This window comes from Pyxicephalus adspersus, chromosome 3 (genome assembly GCF_032062135.1).
Source record: "Pyxicephalus adspersus chromosome 3, UCB_Pads_2.0, whole genome shotgun sequence".
In the NCBI taxonomy this organism is placed as follows: domain Eukaryota; kingdom Metazoa; phylum Chordata; class Amphibia; order Anura; family Pyxicephalidae; genus Pyxicephalus; species Pyxicephalus adspersus.
In genome coordinates this window covers 80,433,744-80,457,048 of record NC_092860.1, presented here as the reverse complement: position 1 = coordinate 80,457,048, position 23,305 = coordinate 80,433,744, and the positions used below count along the sequence as shown (strand labels likewise).

The window sequence follows — 23,305 nt, the reverse complement described above, 5'->3', positions numbered from 1 at the left end:
AGTGAAGTAAATCATTATTTGTCACACTAGGACAGAAAATAATGATGATAAATATAAATAAATATATATATATATATATATATATATATATATATATATGCCTAAAAGAATAAAACTAAAATAAATAAATAAATAAAGCCAATACATCTAATATCAGCACAGTGGCTCAGGGGTTAGCACTCCGGGTGCGTGGGGTTTCCTCCGGGTACTCCTGTTTCCTTCCACATACCAAAAACATGCAGTTAGGTTAATTGGCTTCTCCCAACAATTGACCTTAGACTACATTAATCACATATGGCTATGGTAGGGAAATTAGATTGTGAGCTCCTTTGAGGGACAGTTAGTGACACGACTATGGACTTTGTACAGCGCTGCGTAATATGATGGTGCTGTATAATAATAATTATTTTTTTACTGTAGATTCACTTATAGGGAACACATTTTACAGTGGGGTTTAAAACACTGTCAAGTTTAAATATTCATACTGTTACAGCAACTTAGGTCCTGTGCTTTGAGCAAATGTATCAGTTAAATGTTATCTGATGTTAATCTAAAATATGATTAAGCAATCCTACTTAATAAACAACATTGCTGATTGCAAAAGATTTCAATGGTGCTCAAGAAACTAGGTATATGCAGTGTAATATCTCACCACAACGTATTTCAAAGATCTTTAGGCCTAGCTTTACATTTCCTTAACCCCACACTATCATTCTACTCTGAAACTTTTTCTGCCATTTTCAGTCTAGTCGAGTAATGTTAGCTATGGTGGGGCATCTTTGAGAGATGTGTTCACAATGTCAGTGCTTACAGTAACTTGACTGGATGATATTTTGTATGTCATTCAATCCAAAAGAGTAGTTGCAGCCAAGATTGCGAGCAGTGGGTCAGAGAGGGAATGAAAGGCATGGAGTATTGCAGCCGGAGCTGATTTTTTCCTTCTAAAAATGCTAGGCTATTTTAAGTAAAGTGTCTGGCTTTAGGTTTAGGTGGACTGTAAAACTTTAACATATGTTTATAAATTATAGAAAGAAATCAGTAGGTCTAGACAACATATGTTATAGTTTACAAGATCTTTAAATCTTTTTTTTTAAAAGCATCTGTTCCCATTTTAGGATTCTCCAAATAACTTTAACAATATACAAATCCTATATATCAGTATTGTAGAATATGAATGCTAAGAGAACCTAAAAATTTCAATAACCTTCCTACAAATTTACTTATTATTTATAATCTCTGACTGATAAAGGAGTTCTAGCTAGTCGTGCATTTGTAGTTTATATTTGCTGTTATCTGTGTAAGGTCAGCATGACCCAGAAAAAAATGGCCTTTACTTTAGAATGCACAATGCCAATAAGAGGTTTTACTTAATTCTTCTACACAGAAAGCCAGAATAATACAACATGATACCATAATCTGAATATACTCAGTTAAAAGCCCCAAAGGAAACATACAGTTTGTGAATGCATGAAATATTACCATAATTATATTTCCTCTCCTGTATAATCATTTTTCAAGAAGGCTGCAGGGCAACGTCAGCCAAACTACACAGTTGAAATACACATTATTAAACAATTCAAGTGAAACAAGATGTCCAGAATAAGGAATGCACCTTAGGGATCATTCATGCCAGCAGCATTGGCCAGCATTGCCCAGTGTAGTCCCAGCGACATAACAAAAGTAAAAGAATGCAAGCCCAAAAAAGAAAAAAAGGTAAACAAAATTCTCCAACATTAGTTTTATACTTTAAAATTTTTATTGATTTTTTTCAACAGCAAAAAAAAGAAAAAGTAGAAACAATACAAGGGAAGGATGAATACATTAGGAATGTGACAAAGGGGCAAAGCTCATGTTCTTGAAAACAGCCATAACAAAGGTATGGTTAACTTCATATTTTAAAGAAACAGTCACATTAAACCTGTGTCCATAACATATTTCCTTGTATCATATAAAGGAACAAAAGCAACATGGTATAACAAGAATAAGGAACCTATTAGGATAAACTGCATGCATGTTAAAAATGATTGCCAGCACATGTGCATTGTGTCCGCACTAACACATGAGCTATGTGTGAACAGATTATGTGCTATATGATGCTATTGCATAAGGAAGTGACAGATCTTTTTACAGGATACTTCCCTTTGGCTTATAAAGCAGACAACACCCCTGCAAGCTTGATTTAATTTTTCTATTCATTAGTGAGCAGTTGTGTTTTTTTTTTCTAATTTTGTTGTTGTAGTTAAGTGTAAGGTAAACATTAAATCATATATGCATATCTTACACAGTTGACAATATTCCATCAAAGGGAAATACTGTGAACTGTTGGGAGCTTTGTAATGACTCTTCAGATTCCTTGCAAATGCCTTTGGTTCCTAAGCATTATTTGCTTCTTTCAAATTACAGTGTATTGGCTTCCAGATGTTAAGAATAAAGTACTATGACCCTTTATCCCAATTGTTCAGCAAGTATCCATCAGCAAGAAGCCATCTGTATGTGCTAAATCCTTTGCATAGGTGAAGTCTGGTATGCCAACTGTATTCTATGAGGAAGGTTATTCTTATTCTTGCAACTGCCCGACTAAAATAGTGTGCAGTTGATTTGGAAGCAGGAATGGATGAAAATGGAAAATAATGATAACAACTTGAGTGTGGAAAGAGATGGAAGAATAGCAAAATGATGTGAAAGGCAAACAAAATTTATAGAATAATCATAAAAGGAAAGAGAGTAGGAATGCATGGAAATTTAGGAAAATAACCAAAGAAGGAATTGGTCATTGATTGTAGTAGGGGAAATGATGAAAAAGTAGAGCAATAATGGAGGAATGTAGACAAGAGACATCACATTTCAAAAGAGAGAAGAGGTACTGTGCAAACTATGAGCACACCCCGCAGTCTGCAAAGAAGCATGCCAAAAAGAAGTCTCAGTATAGGAGTGGGTTAGAAATGTTTATGTCAATACATATAAAGAGAAGGGGGGCAAATAAGCCAATGACACTTCTTTTATGGGAGAACTATAGTGATAGAGAAAAGGTTTTCTTACCCGCCTATCAGTATTCTTCCAATAACTATTGGCCAGTGAATATCCTGCTGAGGCAAAAATGGCTGCATTAAGCAAATGTTTATTTATGTCTATGGACTGGTATGGGCAACCTGTACTGACAGAAGATGACGCTGCCAACTAATGTAACTTACGTGGTTGTCATTGTAATCCAATGGCCTCAACACCATTTGGGACACCAACCTGATCAATATGACCCTACAGCATTGAACTCGGGCTGAAACTGCAGTAGAAAATGAGTAGAAAATGCAGCGTATGACATCCCACAGTCTACCTAGAACTAGGTTGGAGCCATAACAAAGTGCTGGATTAGCGAAGAGCTAGTGGGAAAATAAACTAGCAAAATCAGTGTAGACTACAACAAAGAACAGGTACTCATTCATAGAACATGAGCACTAACCCCTAGGTTCTGCTGATATGAGACATTCAGTTACTTTGCTTAAAATGTAATAATTCAAAAACTCCTTCTCAAAACAGATTTTATAGTTGAAGGGTAATAACACCAATATATCATATTCCACCCAACCCCATTTTTAGTCTTTTATTCACATGCACCTGATCCACCTAGACTGCAGAGCTGCCTGTCAAAACCATTGTGGCTGAGCTTTTGCACTCCACTTAATACATACTCCACAGTATGTTTCTACTCTGGGCTAATTCTTCTCTGGAATAATGAAAATGCATGTACAACTTGTCCTGGGAAGAGTTATTCAAGTCTTGTGTTTTCTAGTCCATGATATTTTGCTGGATCAGAGCCAGGTGAATATGCATGGTGGCTGAGAAACCTACAAAATAAGTGAAGCAGAACCAAAAGTGCAGTAACACTTTAATAGGGTTAAACAAAGTCTGCTATTCATACACAAAAACACAGGACTTTACACACAATACCACAAATAACATGTAGTTTAACCATTATTTTCCATGAGGCTAATAATTAACCATACTATATGAAACAAAGCATGCATGTATGGGTTTTTGTTTTACTATACTGCATGTGAACAAGGTAATGAGAACTGGCCATGTAGAAAACAACTTTTTTAAATGTTCCACATAAAGTACATAGGTGTGAATGACCTCACAGACTGTGTACATTCCTGAAACATGACCTCAATGCGACCTTTGGATACACTGACACTACACCATTCTCTAATGCACTCAATCGTTACTGTGGAGTACTGTTATTAGAAAAGTCATCTTAACTTAAAAATTTAAAAAAAATGTTAATATAAAAAATAGTAAAGCTTTTAAAAAAATAGTAAAGATTTAAAACAAATATCAGCTGTTCACAGATTGCAGGAAGATATATAATTAGATGTTATCTTTAGTGAAATTCATATGGTAAAGCCTAAGTATAACAAGAGATAAAGACAGCTGAGATTATACACAAATCTATTTCCTATATAAGACAGGCTTCTTGCCCTCCAAATTAAAGCAGAACTTTCACAAAAAAAAATAATTTATCTTTACAGGTGAAAAGCCCTCAATACTACGATGAAAAGCCCTCTATCGTCCCATGCTGTCTCTGCCTCTCTTCTTTCATGCATCGGATGGAACGATGAGCGCGGCCATCATTTTTCTTCTTCTTCTGGGTTCTTCCTGTCACCTGAACTCTTCCTGCAAATGTGGAAAAAGATGCTGATCAAACCATGCATACATGAGATTGAGCATTTTTTACATTATAGGAAAGCCCTTGATGACACATGTCCAATCTTGCCATGAGCAGTCAACAGACTCCAGGGATATGTGATGGAATTATCCCAGACTGCGGGGTTCCCTTTCAGTCTTTACCACTATGGCAGTAAATGCCAGAAGGTGAGGAACCCCCCCCCCTCCCCCAAAAAAAGGGATAGCCACCCTTTTATATAAAAGTGTTATAATGTTAAAATATGGTGATAGGTCAGCTTTAATTACTTGAAGGTTCCTTGTTGCAATACAAACTGTTGTCAGTAAAGGAATACCTATAAAAGTTGTACTCATTCACCAGCTGCTTGTGGTGTCCCCCAATGGCTACTGAGTCTTCCACTGCTTACAGTGGGTCCTCCTGCTGATCCATTTATCACCAGTCCCTGAAACAGTAAAAGCTGTGAGAGAGATCATCACGCAATGAAGTCTTTATCATATTGTGGACCTTAGAAAAACATTGTTTAGAATCAGAGAAGCATTTAGAAGTGGTAGTATGTAGGTATGGCTTAACTGACGTTATTATGTAAAGCTACAGATTTGCTTTAATAAAGAAGGTGACTTCACTGACCACTAAGAAAGACTGTTACAGAAAAAGTCTCGATTTGCATATAACATCAGCTTGATAATCCTACAGGCAGTTTCCACTAAAGTTATCTGGCATATCATATTCTCATTTGCTTTTTATAGATTCAAACAGAACTAATTCAACAGGTAAGGAAAATATCTTAACAGGGCAGATGCAGCCACATTTTGAAAATTACCTTTTTGGTTTATTTTGTCCATATTACAACCCAAACAGGAAAACTGATATGACTTATGTGATGCTATTGTCATTACACTAACATAAACATTCTAGTATAAATGATTCTAAGCACTAAAATTGGATGATTGTGCTGTAGGGGCTCCAAGTATCACATAACAAATAGGTTACAAACAAGAGAATATTGGGCTGTAGTACAGAGCCATCTAGTGGGTAATGGTGGTACAGCCAGATATATTAATTAGACCTGTGTTATGTACTATATACATATACAATCTTGTGCACACAGAACAATAGGAATGATTATACATTTCAACATGTCTGGTATAAAATCTTTTACATAGTATACAGTGCTAAAATGGTAATACCTGCACCGCCTGCTGGAAGACAATTGTCCTAACTTATTAAAGCTGGACTGGAGAGGATATACTTTCATCAGTGAACCTGGGTGATCCAACAATCATAGAATGGATTGAAAACACTAGCTAATAAAAAAAGATTTTATGAAATCCATTTGACGTTTGCTAAATCACCCAGGTTCTCCCATTATATCTTCCCCAGTCTTGGAGAGATTCAAAAAAACAGCAGGCTCAATGTGCATAACTAAAGTTTGCCCGGTCTTTTTGATCTACAGATGTAACAGTCACAATCCACGCACTGTGTGTTACGACCCAAATCTGACACATTTCAGGCTAGGTTAGCACTCTGGCCTTTGCAGCTCTGGGTCCCAGGTTCAAATCTTAGCCTCTATCTGCATGGAGTTTGCAAGTTCTCCTCGTGCTTATGTGAGTTTTCTCCGGGTACTTAGGTTTCCTCCCACATTCCAAAAAAACATGCAGTTAGGTAATTGGCTTCCCTCTAAAATTGTCCTTAGATTGTAATAAAGACATATGACTATGGTAGGGACATTATACTGTGAGCCTCTTTGAGGGACAGCAGCTAGTGATATGACTATAGACTTTATGAAGCGCTACGTAATATGTTGGAGCTATATAAATACTGTGTAATAATAGAACCACTGACCGAATGCAGTGAGGGGTGTAGCTTACAGTGGGTCCCTGTCCTTCACCCCCATTCTCTGCCTCAAGATATGGGGTCACAAGTAAAAAAAACTCGAGAAAGCACAACATTGGGGGTGCTGTTTTAAAAGCATATGCTCCTAGGAGCCCGTAATTCAACAAGAAAATTGGAGGACATTTACATAGCAAATTTATACCTGCCAGCTCACAAAACTACAACTATCTTACTAAATTACCCTGTCCACTTCCTTTCTTTCAACCCCAATTCCTCTGAAACCAGGAGGTGTAGGAAACCATGGTGCAAGTTAGGAACAATTGTGGCTAACACCCCCTAAAATGTCATCACTATGGCAACATTACAAAATAAAACCTATACCTATTATAACAAGCTACCCTGTCACATAAAACTGTACACCTCCCTTCATTAAACCTCAATTTCTCTTTACCAGGGAGGTGCAGATAATAAAATATAATTGTATGTAATGCAAAAAAATGTAATTGCTACAGCACCATCAGAAGATAAAAAAACTTTATTTATCAAACATCATGCCGTTTCACAGAAACTGGCCATTTCCCTTCTCTGAACCCTAATTTATCTACGAGCAGGTATAGAAAACCGTACATGTAGGTGCAAGTGGGGAACACTAGGCTAACACCACCTAAAATGTAATCATCATTACAACATAAAAAACTCTATCCATCCAAACGTGCTGCCCTGTTACAAATACCTGCCCACTTCTCTTTTCTGAGCCCCAATTTCTCTGGAATGAGGAGATGTAGGTAAACAATGTTTAATGTAAACAAATGTACATGCAAGTGGGTAACACCCCCCAAAATGTTATCACAATAGAATCATAAAAAAATAAAATAAACTCCATCACAAAACCCATCAAAACAGACTGTCCTGTGACTCGTCTGCTCCTCGTCTCTGAACCCCAATTTTTCTGCAATAGGGAGGTGTAAAAAACTGAAGATGTAGGTGAAAGTGGGAGACCCTTGTGGCTAACTCCTCCTAAAATGTCATCATTATGGCTTCATTACAAGATTTAAAATAACTCAACCTATCAAATTGTGCTGCCCTGTCTGCTCCCCTTCTCTTTACCCCAATTTCTCTACAATGAGGAGGTGTAGGAAACCAAAAATGTAGGTGCAAATGGGGGGCACCCCCTAAAATTTCAGCATTATGGCATAATTACAATATAATAAACATGTCCTATCAAAACACGCTGTCTTGTAACACAAAACTGTCCGCTTTCTTTTCTTTAACCAAATATAAAGTAAAAGCTGACAGTGATGCTTGGATGATCCCCCCAGGTCACATTCACCCACTATGAACTATGATCATATCTGAGGCATTTGTGTTCCTATACATAGAGCCATCAGACCAGTGATCTTTGCTGGTAGAGCTCAAGGTAAGGACTAGAACAGAAATACCAGTAGTGGTTCAGCTAACACCACCATCTCACCATTATGCTCCGTCTTCCCAAACACAAAATGTGTAATGGCAACGTTTACCACAACTGCAACCAGAACAATCCCTACAAGTTTCATAGCCTTCCATTTCCCCAGAGCTGCGTCACTGAGTCTAAAAATAAAGCCCTGGAATTAGGAAGAAGTGTGAAGGATCCTGTTTCTGCTGCAGGATCTCAGCTCCCCAAGTGTCCTACATTTCTGGGGTGTAACATATACAAATTGCAGCAGATTCCTAGATTGTAAGCTCTTTGGGACAGGGTCCGCTCCTCCTCCTGTGTCACTGTCTGTATCTGTCATTTAATGTACAGCGCTGTGTAATATGTTGGCGCTATATAAATCATGTTTAATAACAATAATAATAATTCCATTTCAATGTAAGTACACATCTGAAAATGGGTGGACTGGGTTAGACAGCTGGGGCAAAAAGAATAAATGCACCTATTCAGACACAGATTATGCTTTAATCTACCAAGGAAATGTATTCAAATGAAATAAATATTTGATGATGATAAAAAATAGATCTACATGGCCCAGTGATAATGCAGCATTTTCATCTATGGAATACTTCCACCTAAAACCATGGTAACCTACAATAGAAACATTGTATTAAAAGTTTATGCATTGCTAATCTACTATGAAAGCTGTTTTGATCAGTGTGCTGGCTGCAGTGATTTCTTATTACTGTATGTGCTGATAAAAGGAATGCAATATACAACAGGCATTCGAAACCTTCCAAACTTTATTTACGTAAAACGATGTCATGTTTTTATTGCCTTTATGTACACGTGTTTATGTTATTTAACACGTACATGTCTATAACAAACTGGTACTGATAAATAGTACAGCATGATCTGAACACGTGACTTCACTACTGTTAATTAGATTACTTCCGCGTTTCACGCTGGTTTTGCGTTCCATTCCATTGGTAGTGTCTTTTTCCAGGCTACGGGATGATGTTCCTAAGGGGAGCTAAGCTGATCGCCGAGCTGACACTCCTTACCCGGAAAGATGGCGGAGCTACTGAAGCAGGCTCAATTGCAGCAAAAGAGGTGACTATTTCATTGTATACAAATACTGTGATGGCTGTGCGTGTGTCAGAAGAAGTAGCAAGGCATTCCACTTAATTGCAAAACAAGCTTTGTAAACTTAATATCTCTCTTTATGTATAGTATAGACAAGGAGAAACTGTGATATATATAATAATATTCTAAAACACTATATGCATAATATAATAAATAAAATATTTATATTTGTTATTCCTGATTGTGTATAAAGGAAATGCTTTGCAGTCCTGGAGAAATCTAATATTTCCCAATGCTATGAAAATGGTATTCTTGTTTATATTTGGTGATCTCATTCTATTATTCCCCATATCATGTATCCCATCTATAGTGCTTTAGTCTGATAGTTTCAGCTTTTGGCAATTTAGGACACAGATGATGATAATTATTATTAATAAACAGGATTTATATAGCGCCAACATATTATGCAGCGCTGTCCATTAAATAGGGGTTGCAAATGACAGGTGAACACAGGAGGAGAGGATCCTGCCCCGAAGAGCTTACAATCTAGCATATGCGACTGGTATTAATCATACATACACATAGTGATGCTCCCAATGTTTCTATATTATTGTAGGAGAGATCTATGACTTTGTATTGTTCACTGACTTTTCTGAGTTAGCCAAGACCTTGATATTTTGAAAAAAACAAAACAACATACAACTTATATTCAAAAACATATCAATAATTGTCCTCTTACTTTCTTTTCTTTGTCTTTAGTGTTAAAATCGCTCCGGGTGCAGTTGTGTGCGTGGAGTGTGAAATTAAAGGAGATGTCACAATAGGTGAGTACATTGTCGTTATTTCTTTTGTTGTTTCTTATAAGTTAATAATAAATCTAGATTCAGCTACAGTATATCAATTTACAAATTGTCTAAAATATGTAAAACAAAATCTGATCTGTGCATGTAATGTGTGTTTTATATGGGAGAAATTGGTTCATTACTGAAATAAATTTACAGCCCATATTTGTATTGTTTGTTATTGTTAACCTTGTTGTCATTATTATTGTTTATAAAAGTCTATAACCAATAAAGAGTTCTTATTCTTAAAAAATGTCTTATGCAAAAAACAAGCATGATATATTGCAGCATACCAGTTATTTGATATGATGGCTGCATTATTTTTTCAGGCTTTTTCCCTTTTTTTTTTACCTGGTGATCCTTCCATTACCACTCTTCCCATCCTAGAGTGATGACACTTAGTCATTGTATTATATCTATGGATGAGGATCATTGTCAGCCCTACTGAATACATCCTTCTTTCCTCATCTTCATAACATACCAAGAAGTGTGTAGATATAGGAAGATATTAGATATAGGAAGTTTAACAGGAAATTTAACAGTTCTAAAAGTAAGCATATACTATTGTTAGTGTTCACCTACACTGTAACCCCTAGTAATAAATAAAAAAACACTCTGATGCCGTCAATTGTGTACAAGACAGATTGGGAATTATTATTATTAAACAGTATTTATATAGCGCCATCATATTACACAGCGTGTACATTAAATGAAAGACAGATACAGACAGTGACACAGGAGGAGGAGAAGACCCTGCCCCGAAAAGCTTACAATGTACAAATTATTTATTCCATAAAGCCATTTTTATGCAAAAGATGAGGGCAAACAAAAAGAATAAAGCCCAATCATCAGGATCTTTTCAACATTTATTTTTTTTAGTTTCTGAAATACATTGCCATGAGTTTTTATTTTACATGATATAATTGGTTTGTTTTTAGTTGCCACGTAGGATTATGTGCATATGAAGTTTATGGATGACATGGCGGTAACATGGTAACAGTGTATTCTTAAAATTATTTTTTGGCTGTGTTAACAAATACATGTCATATATAAGTCATAATCGGTTATCTTTGTCCCCTGTTCTCATCTAGGTCCAAGAACTGTGATTCATCCCAAAGCTCGGATATACGCTGAAGCCGGGCCAATTATTATCGGTGAAGGCAATCTAATAGAAGAACAAGCATTTATAAGAAATGGGTAAAGTTTCTAACATGAAAAGGGGCTTTTTATATCTTGTGCATATATAGGTGGAAGTGATTGTTAAAATATTTCAGTCACCTGAATAAAAATATAAAACACCACAATGGAAAAAAAAAGAGTCAAATTCCTTAACAATTTGATAGGAAGTGAGACTGATTTATTCCCAAACAGGCAATGGAAGTTTAGTATCCAAAATATTTTATGTGCGTATCGGGTGCCTGTATCCCCTCTTCACTTGTTTTCCATCTTCACTTGTGGTTCCACCTGCAGTAGATTGGATATGATGGGCAAGCTTTGGTATTGTCAGAAAGGTCTAAGATTTTCACACTGTCAAGTCAGTATGGAAATTATTTGGTATTTTGTTGGTGATAAATGTCCAATAACTCCTAAGATCTGCATAAAAATGAACACAATATAAATGTCAATGGCATGTTAGTACATGGGCTACACCTTCTGGGCCTTTCTTTAGAACTTCATGACTTGCACAGAAAAGGATGTTAATAAATGTTTTTTGTTAATTGTCCCACAATCTTGGCATCCCTTTGTTGGCAGCCATAATTAAAGATTTTCAGTCCTGTCTGTGTCCCCAGTGGGGAGAGTTCCTATCACTTCCTATTTTGTAATATGAATTAGTCATTGCTGTTAGATGGGGGAGTTGGGTTTAACAGAGGAACCAACATGAATAAGTTGAGTTGCGTTTAAAATCTTCCTAACCAAGTTTAGTGCTGAATTGGAAATATTTATTTTTCCTATTTAAGATTCTGTTTCCCTACCTACAATAAACCTACTATAACAGTTATAGACTGGTCATTTCTTTGTAAGAGGGCAAACGTACAAAATCAGCAGGGGATTAATTAATTTCTTCCCTCACTATAAGTAGAAGGCTGGCCTTGATAATTCCTACTGCATCTGAAGTCTCCATGTGATAGTATGCCACAGTCCATTTTACAAAAAATGTATAATATTATTAGATATACAAGAGGATTTACCAAACCTCTAATAGGGTTGAAAACAATTTGGATACAAGAAAATTGATTGTTCAGGAAATATATTTATAATTCATTGCCTGTCTATATCAGCTGGGTCTTTTGGACCTAAAGAATGGATTCTTTGATGGACATTTGTCCCTGCCTGTGTAGTTGTGCTGAGCAAACAGTCCAATAAAAAAATTGCTATATTATTTCTTGTGATGAATTCAACCACAAGCTTATTCTTTCCTTGTTAATTTTTTCCGGATGGCAGTGCCTAAAAATGAAAAATATTTTCTTTGTACTTTACAGTTATCCTGAAAACATTGCACCTGACTCAGAAGATGTGGAACCAAAGCCTATGATCATTGGTACCAACAATGTGTTTGAAGTTGGATGCTGTATCCATTATGAAAACATTTAACAGTTTAGTAGTAGTGTTTAGACTACTAAGAATGCCAGCCTGAGAAGGAACATGTGTATCAGTTTCTTTTAACTCCAAACAAGCTTTGTCACCCCATAGCGCAGTAGATTGTAAGCTAATGATGATAAAGGATAGTATATTAACGCGTGCCTAAATCGGGAAAACAAAAAACACCAGGATGTGGTACTATTTGACGTGATGTAGAGTCATGCAATATCTCATTTTCGTTAACTCACTCTCTGGCTCCTGGTGGCTTTTTGTATCTGCCCTAAACTACCCATTGTACGCCAGACACTGGGAATAATGTAACCCCTGGACATGTGCAGATATTACATCACCCAGTCAATGAATAGGATTGTCATCTCCACATCTGTCATGGAGCCTACAGTGAATATAGCGGGACCCATGCCTTCAGGTCCTGGACCTGGTATAGCTGCAGGGCGACAGCACAAGGTAATTATGTGCCATAAATCTTGGCGATTATGGCAGAAGCTCACCACCCACCAATGAGTTTAGTTCTCCTTGAAAGCAAGGATTGTCGAATTGTGTACTATGTTTCTCCTGATAAAAAGAGTGACGCATAAAAAAAGTTTGATTATTATTTTATTATTGCTTTTCTTTTTAACCTACTAATTAGTGTTTTTATCTTTTTAACTATTTGTTTAAAATAATCGTTATAAATACAGTGCATTTACCATTTGGAAAAGCACACTGGGATTTCACAAGTAAATGTAAATCATAAGTAAAAGCTGATTTACACATTTTCTAATTAAATCCATCGTAAAAAATTTGTAGCTTCTGGGTAAAAGTTACATGAACTTTTATTATGAAAAGTTATTATTAGATCCCTATGTTATGTAATCTGATTGCTATATGCCATATATGTACTGTACCATAGACTAGAGATCATCACCTGTTGGCTGCTAGTGATAAACATTAAAGCATTTTTGCAAAATATTAAATCTTTTTTTAAGAGGAAACCCTCCTGTCATTAAACCTTTTTTTTTATTTTTCTAAAGCATAGGAAAATTTCTCCTCCATATAGCTTTTTTTTTAACTTTCTTCAAACGGGAACATTTGGCTCTGCCTATTGTTCCTATTAGAAGAAAAGAGGGAGCATATCTACTCTAGTCTGTGTAGGAAATAAATTGTAAATATAAAAAAAGATGTACTTTTACTATCTCCATTTAGAAATGGATGTAATTGCATAACTAGACATCATAGGGGGCTTTTATAGCTTCAGCTTTAACATTTATTAATAAAATGATAGTAATTTGATTGTTTTATTACAGCTATCCTATTAATGTTGGTTAGAGAGGAAATATTTTTGTAAATGTACCATACACCTTAATAGACCTTAATAATGACATCCAGATTCTCATGCAATGAAAATTGGGGACAACAATGTTATTGAATCCAAAGGTAAGCTGTTTACTTTGTACCCAATAGAACCTGTTTTAAAACACTGTCTTTGTTTTGTGGTGCTTGTGAAATTACTTTTGTGGCTTGGCAGATACCCATACAATAGTATCTGGTTTCTAATTATTTTATGTAAAAAGAACTAGTTTTGTGTGAAAGGTACAGCAATATGTGATTGTTTTATAAAACAACATATGATAACATCCAGGGCTGTGGAGTCAGAGTCGAGGAGTCAGAGACAATTTTGGGTAGCTGGAGACAGAGTCAATAAAAATGTGCGGACTCCAACTCCTGATAAATTTAAGTTATAATAAAAAAAATACAGCAAGTTCAAATATCCTATTTCACAAACAATAATCATAATTATGTACCTCTCTGATGTAAGAATAAAGTCCAGTGCATAGTTGTAATTCTTCTAGTGTGAAGTTCAGCTGAGCTATTAAAAAACCTGACATTCACATTGTTGTAATCTTGATTATGTACATTACAAAAAGTGTTTTCATTTTATTTCAGATATAATGTTTTTAACAAATCAATTTGAGTGTAAACAAGTGTAATGATATAGGTGTAGGTGAGTGGTATGGCCTGATGTGTGTTCAGGTGTCCTGTCTGCACTCTCCATAAATGCTCCTTTCCAGGGCTGAACTTTACCATCATTTTGCACACTACCTTAATACTAGGAAGTTAGTTAACTGCCCCCCTGGCCCTGGAGCCTCCCACTGTCCTGTCTTCAGCGGAAGATCAGCAAACAAAGATAAAGGCAGCAGCGTCTGCTCAACTTCCTCTGTCTGCTAAAAGAGCTTAGAAGAACTTGGAGGAACAGCTTTTTTGGATTCAACTGTAAGTGCTCATGTTTATTTTAAAACTGCATGGTTGCTTGTGTGTACTATGATGGGAGGCTGTGTGCATGTTTCTGGATAGAACTGCAGGGCTTTGTATATGTTTGTGTGTATGGTGCATGAATGTTTGTGTATAGTGCATATTGTGTGTATGTTTCTGAGTAAAATGTAGAGCTCTGTGTTGTGTGTATATTATATATGTTTGTGCATGTTTTTCTGTAAAGGACAAATTATGTCTGTTTAGTGCAGGGCTAAAGCTTATTTGTGTGTATAGTGCCATGTTGTATGTATGTTTGCAAAAGTGCAGGACTATGTGTATGTTTGTATTTAAATCAAAGAATATGCTAGTTAGTATAACATATTTTATATTTATATTTTAGTGAAAGTGGCACCCCATTCAAAATGGCAAAAAGTCTGGCAACAATAACAATAAAGTCTGCTGTTTATGAGCACTTTACATCCCATATAAGTGATGGGAAACATTACGTGTGCCAATGTATTCTTGAAGACGATGAAGAAAAAAAATGTGATGCAAACATTTGCAGTTTCAGTGGGTCTAACAAAAACGCACCTACAAGAACATCAAATTTGAAAAGACACTTGCAGCGTTTTCATCCTAAAGTGTTAAAAGTTGTGAATGAGAAAGATATCAATGAAAATATTCCATCTACTTCTGGGATGAAAATGTTCAGAAATCTACTGGAGACCAAACACAACTAAGAAGATTCTTTATTTCTGAGAAAGTTACCATACAATGACACCAGAAAAATTTAAAAAACACATTATTGAAATGGTAGTAAAGAGTAGTGGACCACTATCCTTCTTTTCACAGCCAGCCTTTTTAGGCCTAAATGGAGAAATGGCTAAAACACTTGGTGTTTCTCTGGAAAGAGAAAGTATAAGGAAACTGTAAAAAGGAAGAACTACGGAAAGTTCTGAAGGGACATTTTGTCTTCATAAAAATAGATGCATGCACACGTCACAAGTCAATTATTTTGCTATTATGTTAGATTTGTTGATGCAAATAATAAAACAATAATGCGAACCTTGGGAGTAAAAGACACCCAGGCACATCACACCAGTGACTATCTTCAGAAGTTAGTGGAGGATGTTCTAGAAGATTCTGAATTTAAAAAGGAACAGATTCTATGTATTGTATTTATTGTGACAGCACAACTGAGAAATTGAATAAAGAGGATGAAAAAAGTGACAGACAGATAATAAAGGAAGACAGTTATGTGCAAGTATTGGAGAAAGTGAAAGCGAAGAGAATAGTGACATTTTGTATAATATTGTTGAAGAAGCATCTAAGCGTACTACTATTCAACAAATGTGTTGTGCTGTTCATACTCTGCAACTTGCAAAGAGATGGATTGAAAGATCATCATGCAGCTACTCTAATTGGCAAATTGAGGCAAGTACCTGTTGCAGCCAGAGCCCCTAAAACAGATGCCATTTTAAAAAAACATGCAGGAAAAGGAGCCATTTTGGATCAAACAACACGCTGGGAAAGCACTTATTTGATGGTAAAGCGTTCTTCTTAAAGAACTGGACAATGAAAATGTTTTATTAACTGAAAGCCAGTGGACACAAGTAAAAGCACTGGAAAATCTACTTTCTAACCCCTTTAATGTCACCAAGAGTTGGAAAGTGGGGAGGGTTAATAGCTGATGGCATTGTATCTTCAATGAAGAAAAGAGAGAGTCTTACTAGATAACCAAATCTTGTTAGCTGCTATTTGTTTGTGATCCAATGAGCCAAATTTTGTTGAGCGATGACCAGGCCCTCTATGATGTAGCAGTTCGCATTAAGGGATTAATACCTGAAACACCACCACTGGGTGAAGCTATAAGCACTGGTAACTCAGGATCATCCTCTTTAAATGAAGAATTAGACTTTGATTCCTACTTGGACAAAATGCATCTTTCAACAGTAAAGCAACATATGCTTATGCTTGAAAGATAAACAACCAGAAAATGTCCAAATAAAGAGATTGCAGCAGGAGTTTTTTAAAGAATTAAAAGAAGTAGAAAAAGTATGATTGCTCATCGAAACAGACAGTAGAAGAAGCCATCCTTGTTTATCCTGAGATTATTATTGATGTGGCTAGAACCATAACAGCAATACCACCCACCCAAGTCAGTGTTGAAAGACTATTTTCAGCTCTAAAAATAATCAAGTCAGATTTAAGAGCTTCTATGAATGAGGATCTGGCAGAAGCAATTCTGTTTCTTAGTACAACACTACATTGAGTTAGTTTTGGATTACATTTAACAGCTATTCTACTCTACAGGTATATTCCAAGTTTAATATATAAACTGTTTTTAGGTTTTCCGGTTTTTGTTCATTTTGTTTTTGTTTTAAAACTACCAAAGAATGTGGTTCATATTTTTAAACTGGTAAAGTTCCTGTTCCTGATTTTTATGCATGCTATGCTACTACTTTATAGCCACATAATAAAAACAATAAAAAAACCCTATTGCTTTCATTTTTTTTGTCTTTTAAACTGGCCAATACAGTGGCGTGTCGGCTTCCTAGCCAGTAGTTCTGTGGTTAAATGGCATGTATGTTTCTTTGCTTCAATCATTGTGGAAAATACATTAGCATATTACAGGGTTTCTCATTTTATCTTCACACTTTTCCATTCAAACTTTACACTTTTGCAACCAAACTTCACAAAAAAACTAATTCAGCCTTGTCAAAAAATTCTTTTGCATTCAAACATCACACTTTTGCAACCAAACTTCCCCAATAAATTTAGACCCCCTTAGTATTCATAAATCAATAAATTTATTATAAAATTAAATATAACACAATATTTTTGACTTAAAAGTTAAAAAGAAACATTAAATAAAAATATGTAATAATTATTAAATGATTTATTAATCAATAATGTTTTCTCCTCCTAGGTTTTTAGGCAAAAAGCTAAACATTTTTGTATAATTGAGTGATCCTGCTCGCTTATTGTTAAACATACAATATTGATGCTTCCTAATAAAGCACCCAAATTATTAAGCCTTTTTCTTCTTACTACTTCTTTCCATTTAGAGAACATGTTCTCAACAGGATTAAGGAATGGAGAGTATGGTGGTAAAAATAAGAGTTGGTGTCCCTTACTTTCAACCAAGCTCTTTACCTGGCCAGTTTTATGAAAGGGGACATTATCAATAATTGGGATGGCATGCTGAACACTCTTTTCACTAAAAACACTCATCAATAAAATCAATCAAAGGATTGCTTCTTTGATTAAATGCTCATGCATTGTGACTTAAAGTAGAAGGTCCCATTTTTATTCCTCACACAGCCAATTGAATAATTTCTGGAACGCACTCCAGCCACAACATGCACCGCCATTTACCCAATAGGAGAATATCCCCTTTTGGTTCTCATTGAGATGTTAAAACTATCTTCCTTCGCAATGAGATCAAGGATTGTGTTAGTCAAGAGTCAAGAGTGGGAATCATTGCACCTTGCAGGAATTAAGAAGTTCTTTAACTGACCCTTGGAATTTATCAATGCATCTATCTATTGTTGAAATAGATACATTCATTCCAAATTTGACAAAAAATTGATCCTTCATTTCCCTGAGGCCTATTCCGCAATCTACAGACATTACCTTGCGTAACTCCTCCTTATGGGCTTCATCCAACTTTGAATTTCTCAGACCTCCTCTTTTTCCACTCTACCGGAAGATTCATAGGTCTTAATAATTTTGGTTATGGTTGTATGATTACAACCCAAAACCATTGCTATCTGGGAGGCATCACTTCTATTCAGATAACTGTCTACCAGTCTTTGACGTTCTGCATTACTTAACCCTCCTAGCGGTAATCCCGAGTGTGACTCGGGGTGGCTCTTACTTGCAAAAAGCAGTAATCCTGAGTCACACTCGGGGTAACTTTAAGAGCCCCCCTTACCTTTGCCCCACGCTCCAGCAGCGATCCGATGGTCCTGGTGTGATGCCCGGGCGGCGGTCCGTCGGGGGTTGTGGCCGGGCGGGAAATTTAAAAGCAGATTACTGAGTAATCTGCTTTTAAATAGCACCCGGGTCCCGGCCGCACTGCTGCCCACATCTCCAGAGAGATGCAAAGCACAATGCAGGACTTCTGCATTGTGCTTCACATCTCACTGCAGATGCCAGCAGCAATAGCAAAGACTTTGAAGTTGTAAGTGAAATGTCTATCTGACTGCAGATACATTTCTGAACTTCATTTGGGCTGAAATGTAATTAAAAAGTGCTGATTATAAACCATACACAGTGTATTAAGCTGAATGCTTTATTTTGTAAAATTCCTTACTTAAATTAAACCTTAGAACAGGGGTGTCAAACTTAAATAGACAGAGGGCCGAAATTAAAAAAATGTGGCCAAGTTGGGGGGCAAACTTGAAATTTATTGAAAAAATTGAGGAAGTTTACTACTTTATCCATAACTAACAAAAACAAACCCCTCCACACCCGCTTTAGGGTTGAAAAGACTAACTTCTATCTATCTATGCAGGTCTCTCATGGATTGAAACAAGCACAATGTCCCTGGTACTCAGGCACCATGTGATCATTGCCTAGGCTTTGTGTTACATGATGGGTGTACGTGAATATTGTCTATGTATTGCATGTATTATAAATGATGATGTGAGGTGGTAACGTGGGCGGTGGGCCAGATGTAGTTCATTTTCGGAATTCTTTGGGGGGCCAAACAAAAAGGACCTTGAGGGCCAGATTTGACACCCCGGCCTTAGAAGGTCCCTTCTACAGCTAATCATGCTCATTGCATATCAAACACGATTTAACTCAACCAATGAAAAATGATTTTTAAATAGCAAAATATGAAACTCTTGGCGTTGGTGCAAAGTTAGTAAGGAAAGAGATGAGGTTTTGTTCACACACGGTTAGTAATACTTTTATTTTTTTTTAAGTGACCAATATTTGAATTTTAGAATAATTAAATTTGAAAACTAGTCACATGGCTAAATTAGAGAACCTTATCCTGGGATATCGGTGGACTTAAATGGAATGAAATAAGGGGTGAAAACATCCCATGTAAAGTAGTTGTTACAGAACTATCAGATGGAAATGAATTAAAGCCTGTAATTTCTGAAAATACATTTCTTTTATAATATTATATCGTACTCTGTTACAGTTAGAAATTGTTGGAGCAGGTTGTGGCTGTTCAGGGTCCCGAGGTGGAGCTAATATCATAGTACCTCCAAATGATACGGAAAAGTAGGCTGTAGTTACCTAATTTACCCACTAGGTGTCACTACCACTGTGTATTATTATACATATAGTAATATATAGTGCCAGCTTTTTATGCAGTGCTTCGCAAAGTCAATAGTCATGTTTACTAACTGTCCCTCAGAGGAACTCACAATCTAATGTCCCTACCATAGTTATAGTCTAATCTGTGGGGGAAAGCCAGTTACCCTACCAGATTGTTTTTGAGATGTGGATGTAAACCAAATTTCCAGAAGAAACCAACACAAACAGGGAATAGAAATAATCCAACAGTCAACCAGCCAATGTCTGGTTGAAGCAATTGCAGTGTCTCAGTATAAGTCAACTCCCTGGTTGAATTCCTGTTGGATATTAGATTGTGAGCTCCTTTGAGGGAAAGTTAGTGGCACAACTATCAACTTTGTACGATATGATAGCGCTATATAAATACTGTGGCTATATAAATATCTTGCCCTAGAAATTTTCCCTTCGATCAGCATGGTGTGTCTCTATGGCTGGACCTGACATAAAACACATTGTAGGGTAGCTTTGGTTTAACCTGTCAGGAAACAATAACTCTTAACACAAGGTCACTGTAAGAGAAAGGAATTGTCCGTGTCTCCTTCCTTCCCTCTATTCCAGCTATTCATCCTTTGCTAGCCACTTCAGTATAAAACTCTCCCAGGGTTTTTGTGCACATATATCCTCTGTTGCACACTGTGGTTCTATCCAAACCTCCCGTCACCTCTGTGTCCTATAGTGGTGTAGGGGTTGGATGAAGGAACCACAGAACACAGCAATGGATGCAGACATCTAACTCCCAGATTAGTTAAATACTGAAAGAAACTGCCAGTGGATAAAGTGCTGGGATGAAAAGGATGTAGAGGACACTGACCACCAGAGAGCTGAACATAAGAACTTCTCTATTTAGACTCTGCATTAGGATTGTTTTTTCTTACATGACGTGGCCGCTTTAAGCAGGAAAGTGCACTTAGAATTTAATTAAGAAACATTGTTCAGACAAAAGGCAGGAAGCTTGGGAAAAATCATCCACCTAAATGCTGTAATCACAACACTGGAATGGTACGGAAATTCCTGAGCAATCATTGTCCAATTTTACCCTGTGGAAATGTAACTTGAAGAGGAAGTAAGATAATATATAGCTCTCATTATATGTACATTTTTTAGAATTTGTATAATATGAAGCCAATGCAATCCAATATGATAGGATTCTGATTATTTTTTCAGACGTATATACAATTTTCCATACCTTATCAGAACATATGTGGTTTCTAAAACTTGTACCAATGACCATGTAGGCAGTGTGTATGCAGTTCTGTTATCAAGTCATTAAATAAGAATAATGTCAGGAAGTCTGCTTCATACAGAACAATTACCATCTACGTGGTCGCAATTTTATCTGTAGTTGTGGAATTCTCCTGAAACCTGTATGTAAAAATAGTATGGTATTTTATCAGAATAAGTACTGCTTATAAATGGATGTGGCAGCACTCCTAATAAATGTGTATTGAGGAAGCCTCTCATTATAGATAAATGAGAAATTCCATTGTCAACTTGTTTTTGACTCTGGCCTTCAGTCAGTGAAGTCAAATTCTCCATTCTGGTCTCTTGTTCCTAGTTAATGATTAAATTGAACAAACTTGCTTGTAGCAAAGTTTTAAAAAAAACTGCTGTTGCTGAACTGAAAATTTGTTTTAATAAACTTGCTTTGTTCGTGAAGTGGCATCCATTGTTGTCATTGAAGTCACTTACCTGTATTTGTGTTGGCAGCCTTTGTTGGCAGGAATGTCATTCTGACCAGTGGCTGCATTATCGGTGCTTGCTGTCAGGTGGACACTTGTGAGGTCATTCCAGAGAATACAGTAATATATGGATCTGACTGTCTGCGCAGAGTACAGACTGAACGTCCTCAGGTCAGTATAAATCTTAGAAAACTATCTATATAAGGTCCATATTTTTTCTCAAGTCATGTGAAACAGAGAAACTTAAGGATTTTTATAAAGGACTGATCTGTGCATGGCTGACTTTAGGTTTATTATGAACCTTTATACTGCAACTTGGGAACAGCCCTCTCTGCACCAGTGCCCAACTCCTAAACTACATTTTTATTTATGTATTTTTTTTTGTTTTTTACTTTGAAAATGTTGTCCAGTGTGTTTTTTAAAAAAGCAGCCCTGCTTGCAATGTACATCTTCTCCCCAGCAATGTAACCCCTAGTTTTCATGTTAAACTTGATACAGTGGGAATAAAGGACTCGATTACCCCCATTCTACCTGACAAATTGTTATAGTTTGGCCTCATCACTGAGGATCACTTACGTTTTTTGGGGGGAGGAAGGGGTGTTATGTATAGTTTAGTTTAGTTTTTAGTAGGTGGAGTCACTTGAAAATACCTGTTGCTTTTTAAAAAATCTGTCCTGTTAACTTTGTGAATTGAGACTGACTTGAACATGCCTGACAGTAACATTCTGTCTTCTTGAACAATGCAGCCGCAGACCCTTCAGCTGGACTTCCTGATGAAGATTCTACCAAACTATCACCATCTTAAGAAGACCACAAAGATCAGTTCAACCCCAATGAAAAACTGAAGATGCACTAGAAAAACTACATGCTTCTCATGCATTGTCTTTCTCTAGCTCTTATCTTTTACATAATATTCTTCAGTATTGTTGCAGGACTAATTATTTATATTTTTCTGTTTTATGTGCCTAATGATCAATGTAAAATAAAGCACATGATTTGCTGAAAAGGCAAACTGGTTAATAGAAGTGATAAAGTCCTTGCAAAAATAATCAACGGGTATGATACAAATCTATTTTATTTAACAGCTAAACATTCTGGCAGCCTGGGTTTTTCTCTAAAGAGGCTGATCCTAAATATAATCTAGGTATTTACACTGCATTTGAAAAAAAACATTTAATGATGAAAAAACGGAAAAGAGCTTTATTTATTTTTATCTTGTCCCTGGAGTTCTACCTTTTTTTAGTATGGAAAAAATGTTTTACCCCAACAATCCATTGCAATGCATTAGAATTCAATGTTTTATTATTTCTTCAGCTTTGTGAAAGAATCAGGATTACACAGTTCTAGTACTAGACTCATAAAGGGATAGATTGAAGATGAGAAGAAAAGAGAAGGCTCTTTTTAAGGCACCACATTGTGTATGTTAAAAAATAGTACCACTTTTATTAGTAATATCCAAAAAATATTAAAATCACATAAATAATAATTTTTTGATAATAAATAAACTTGTTACTATTTTTTTAACATACACAATTTGGTGCCTTAAAAGGAGCCTTCTCTTTTTTTCTCATCTTCAGTCTATCCCTGTCTTCTAATTCATGTATCAATAGGCTTGGCACAACTT

At 36.1% G+C, this 23,305-nt stretch overlaps 1 protein-coding gene across 1 annotated transcript; it reads left to right on the top strand.

Annotated features, from left to right (window-relative positions):
- Positions 1–8,912: 8,912 nt before the first annotated feature.
- On the top strand, positions 8,913–22,706 carry DCTN6 (dynactin subunit 6). The gene is made up of 7 exons (XM_072405424.1): positions 8,913–9,041; positions 9,774–9,838; positions 10,948–11,053; positions 12,337–12,425; positions 13,823–13,870; positions 21,710–21,852; positions 22,428–22,706. Exons 1-7 carry the CDS (start codon positions 9,001–9,003, stop codon positions 22,524–22,526), a joined length of 591 nt encoding a protein of 196 aa, XP_072261525.1. The 5' UTR covers positions 8,913–9,000; the 3' UTR covers positions 22,527–22,706.
- The last annotated feature ends 599 nt before the right edge of the window (positions 22,707–23,305 follow it).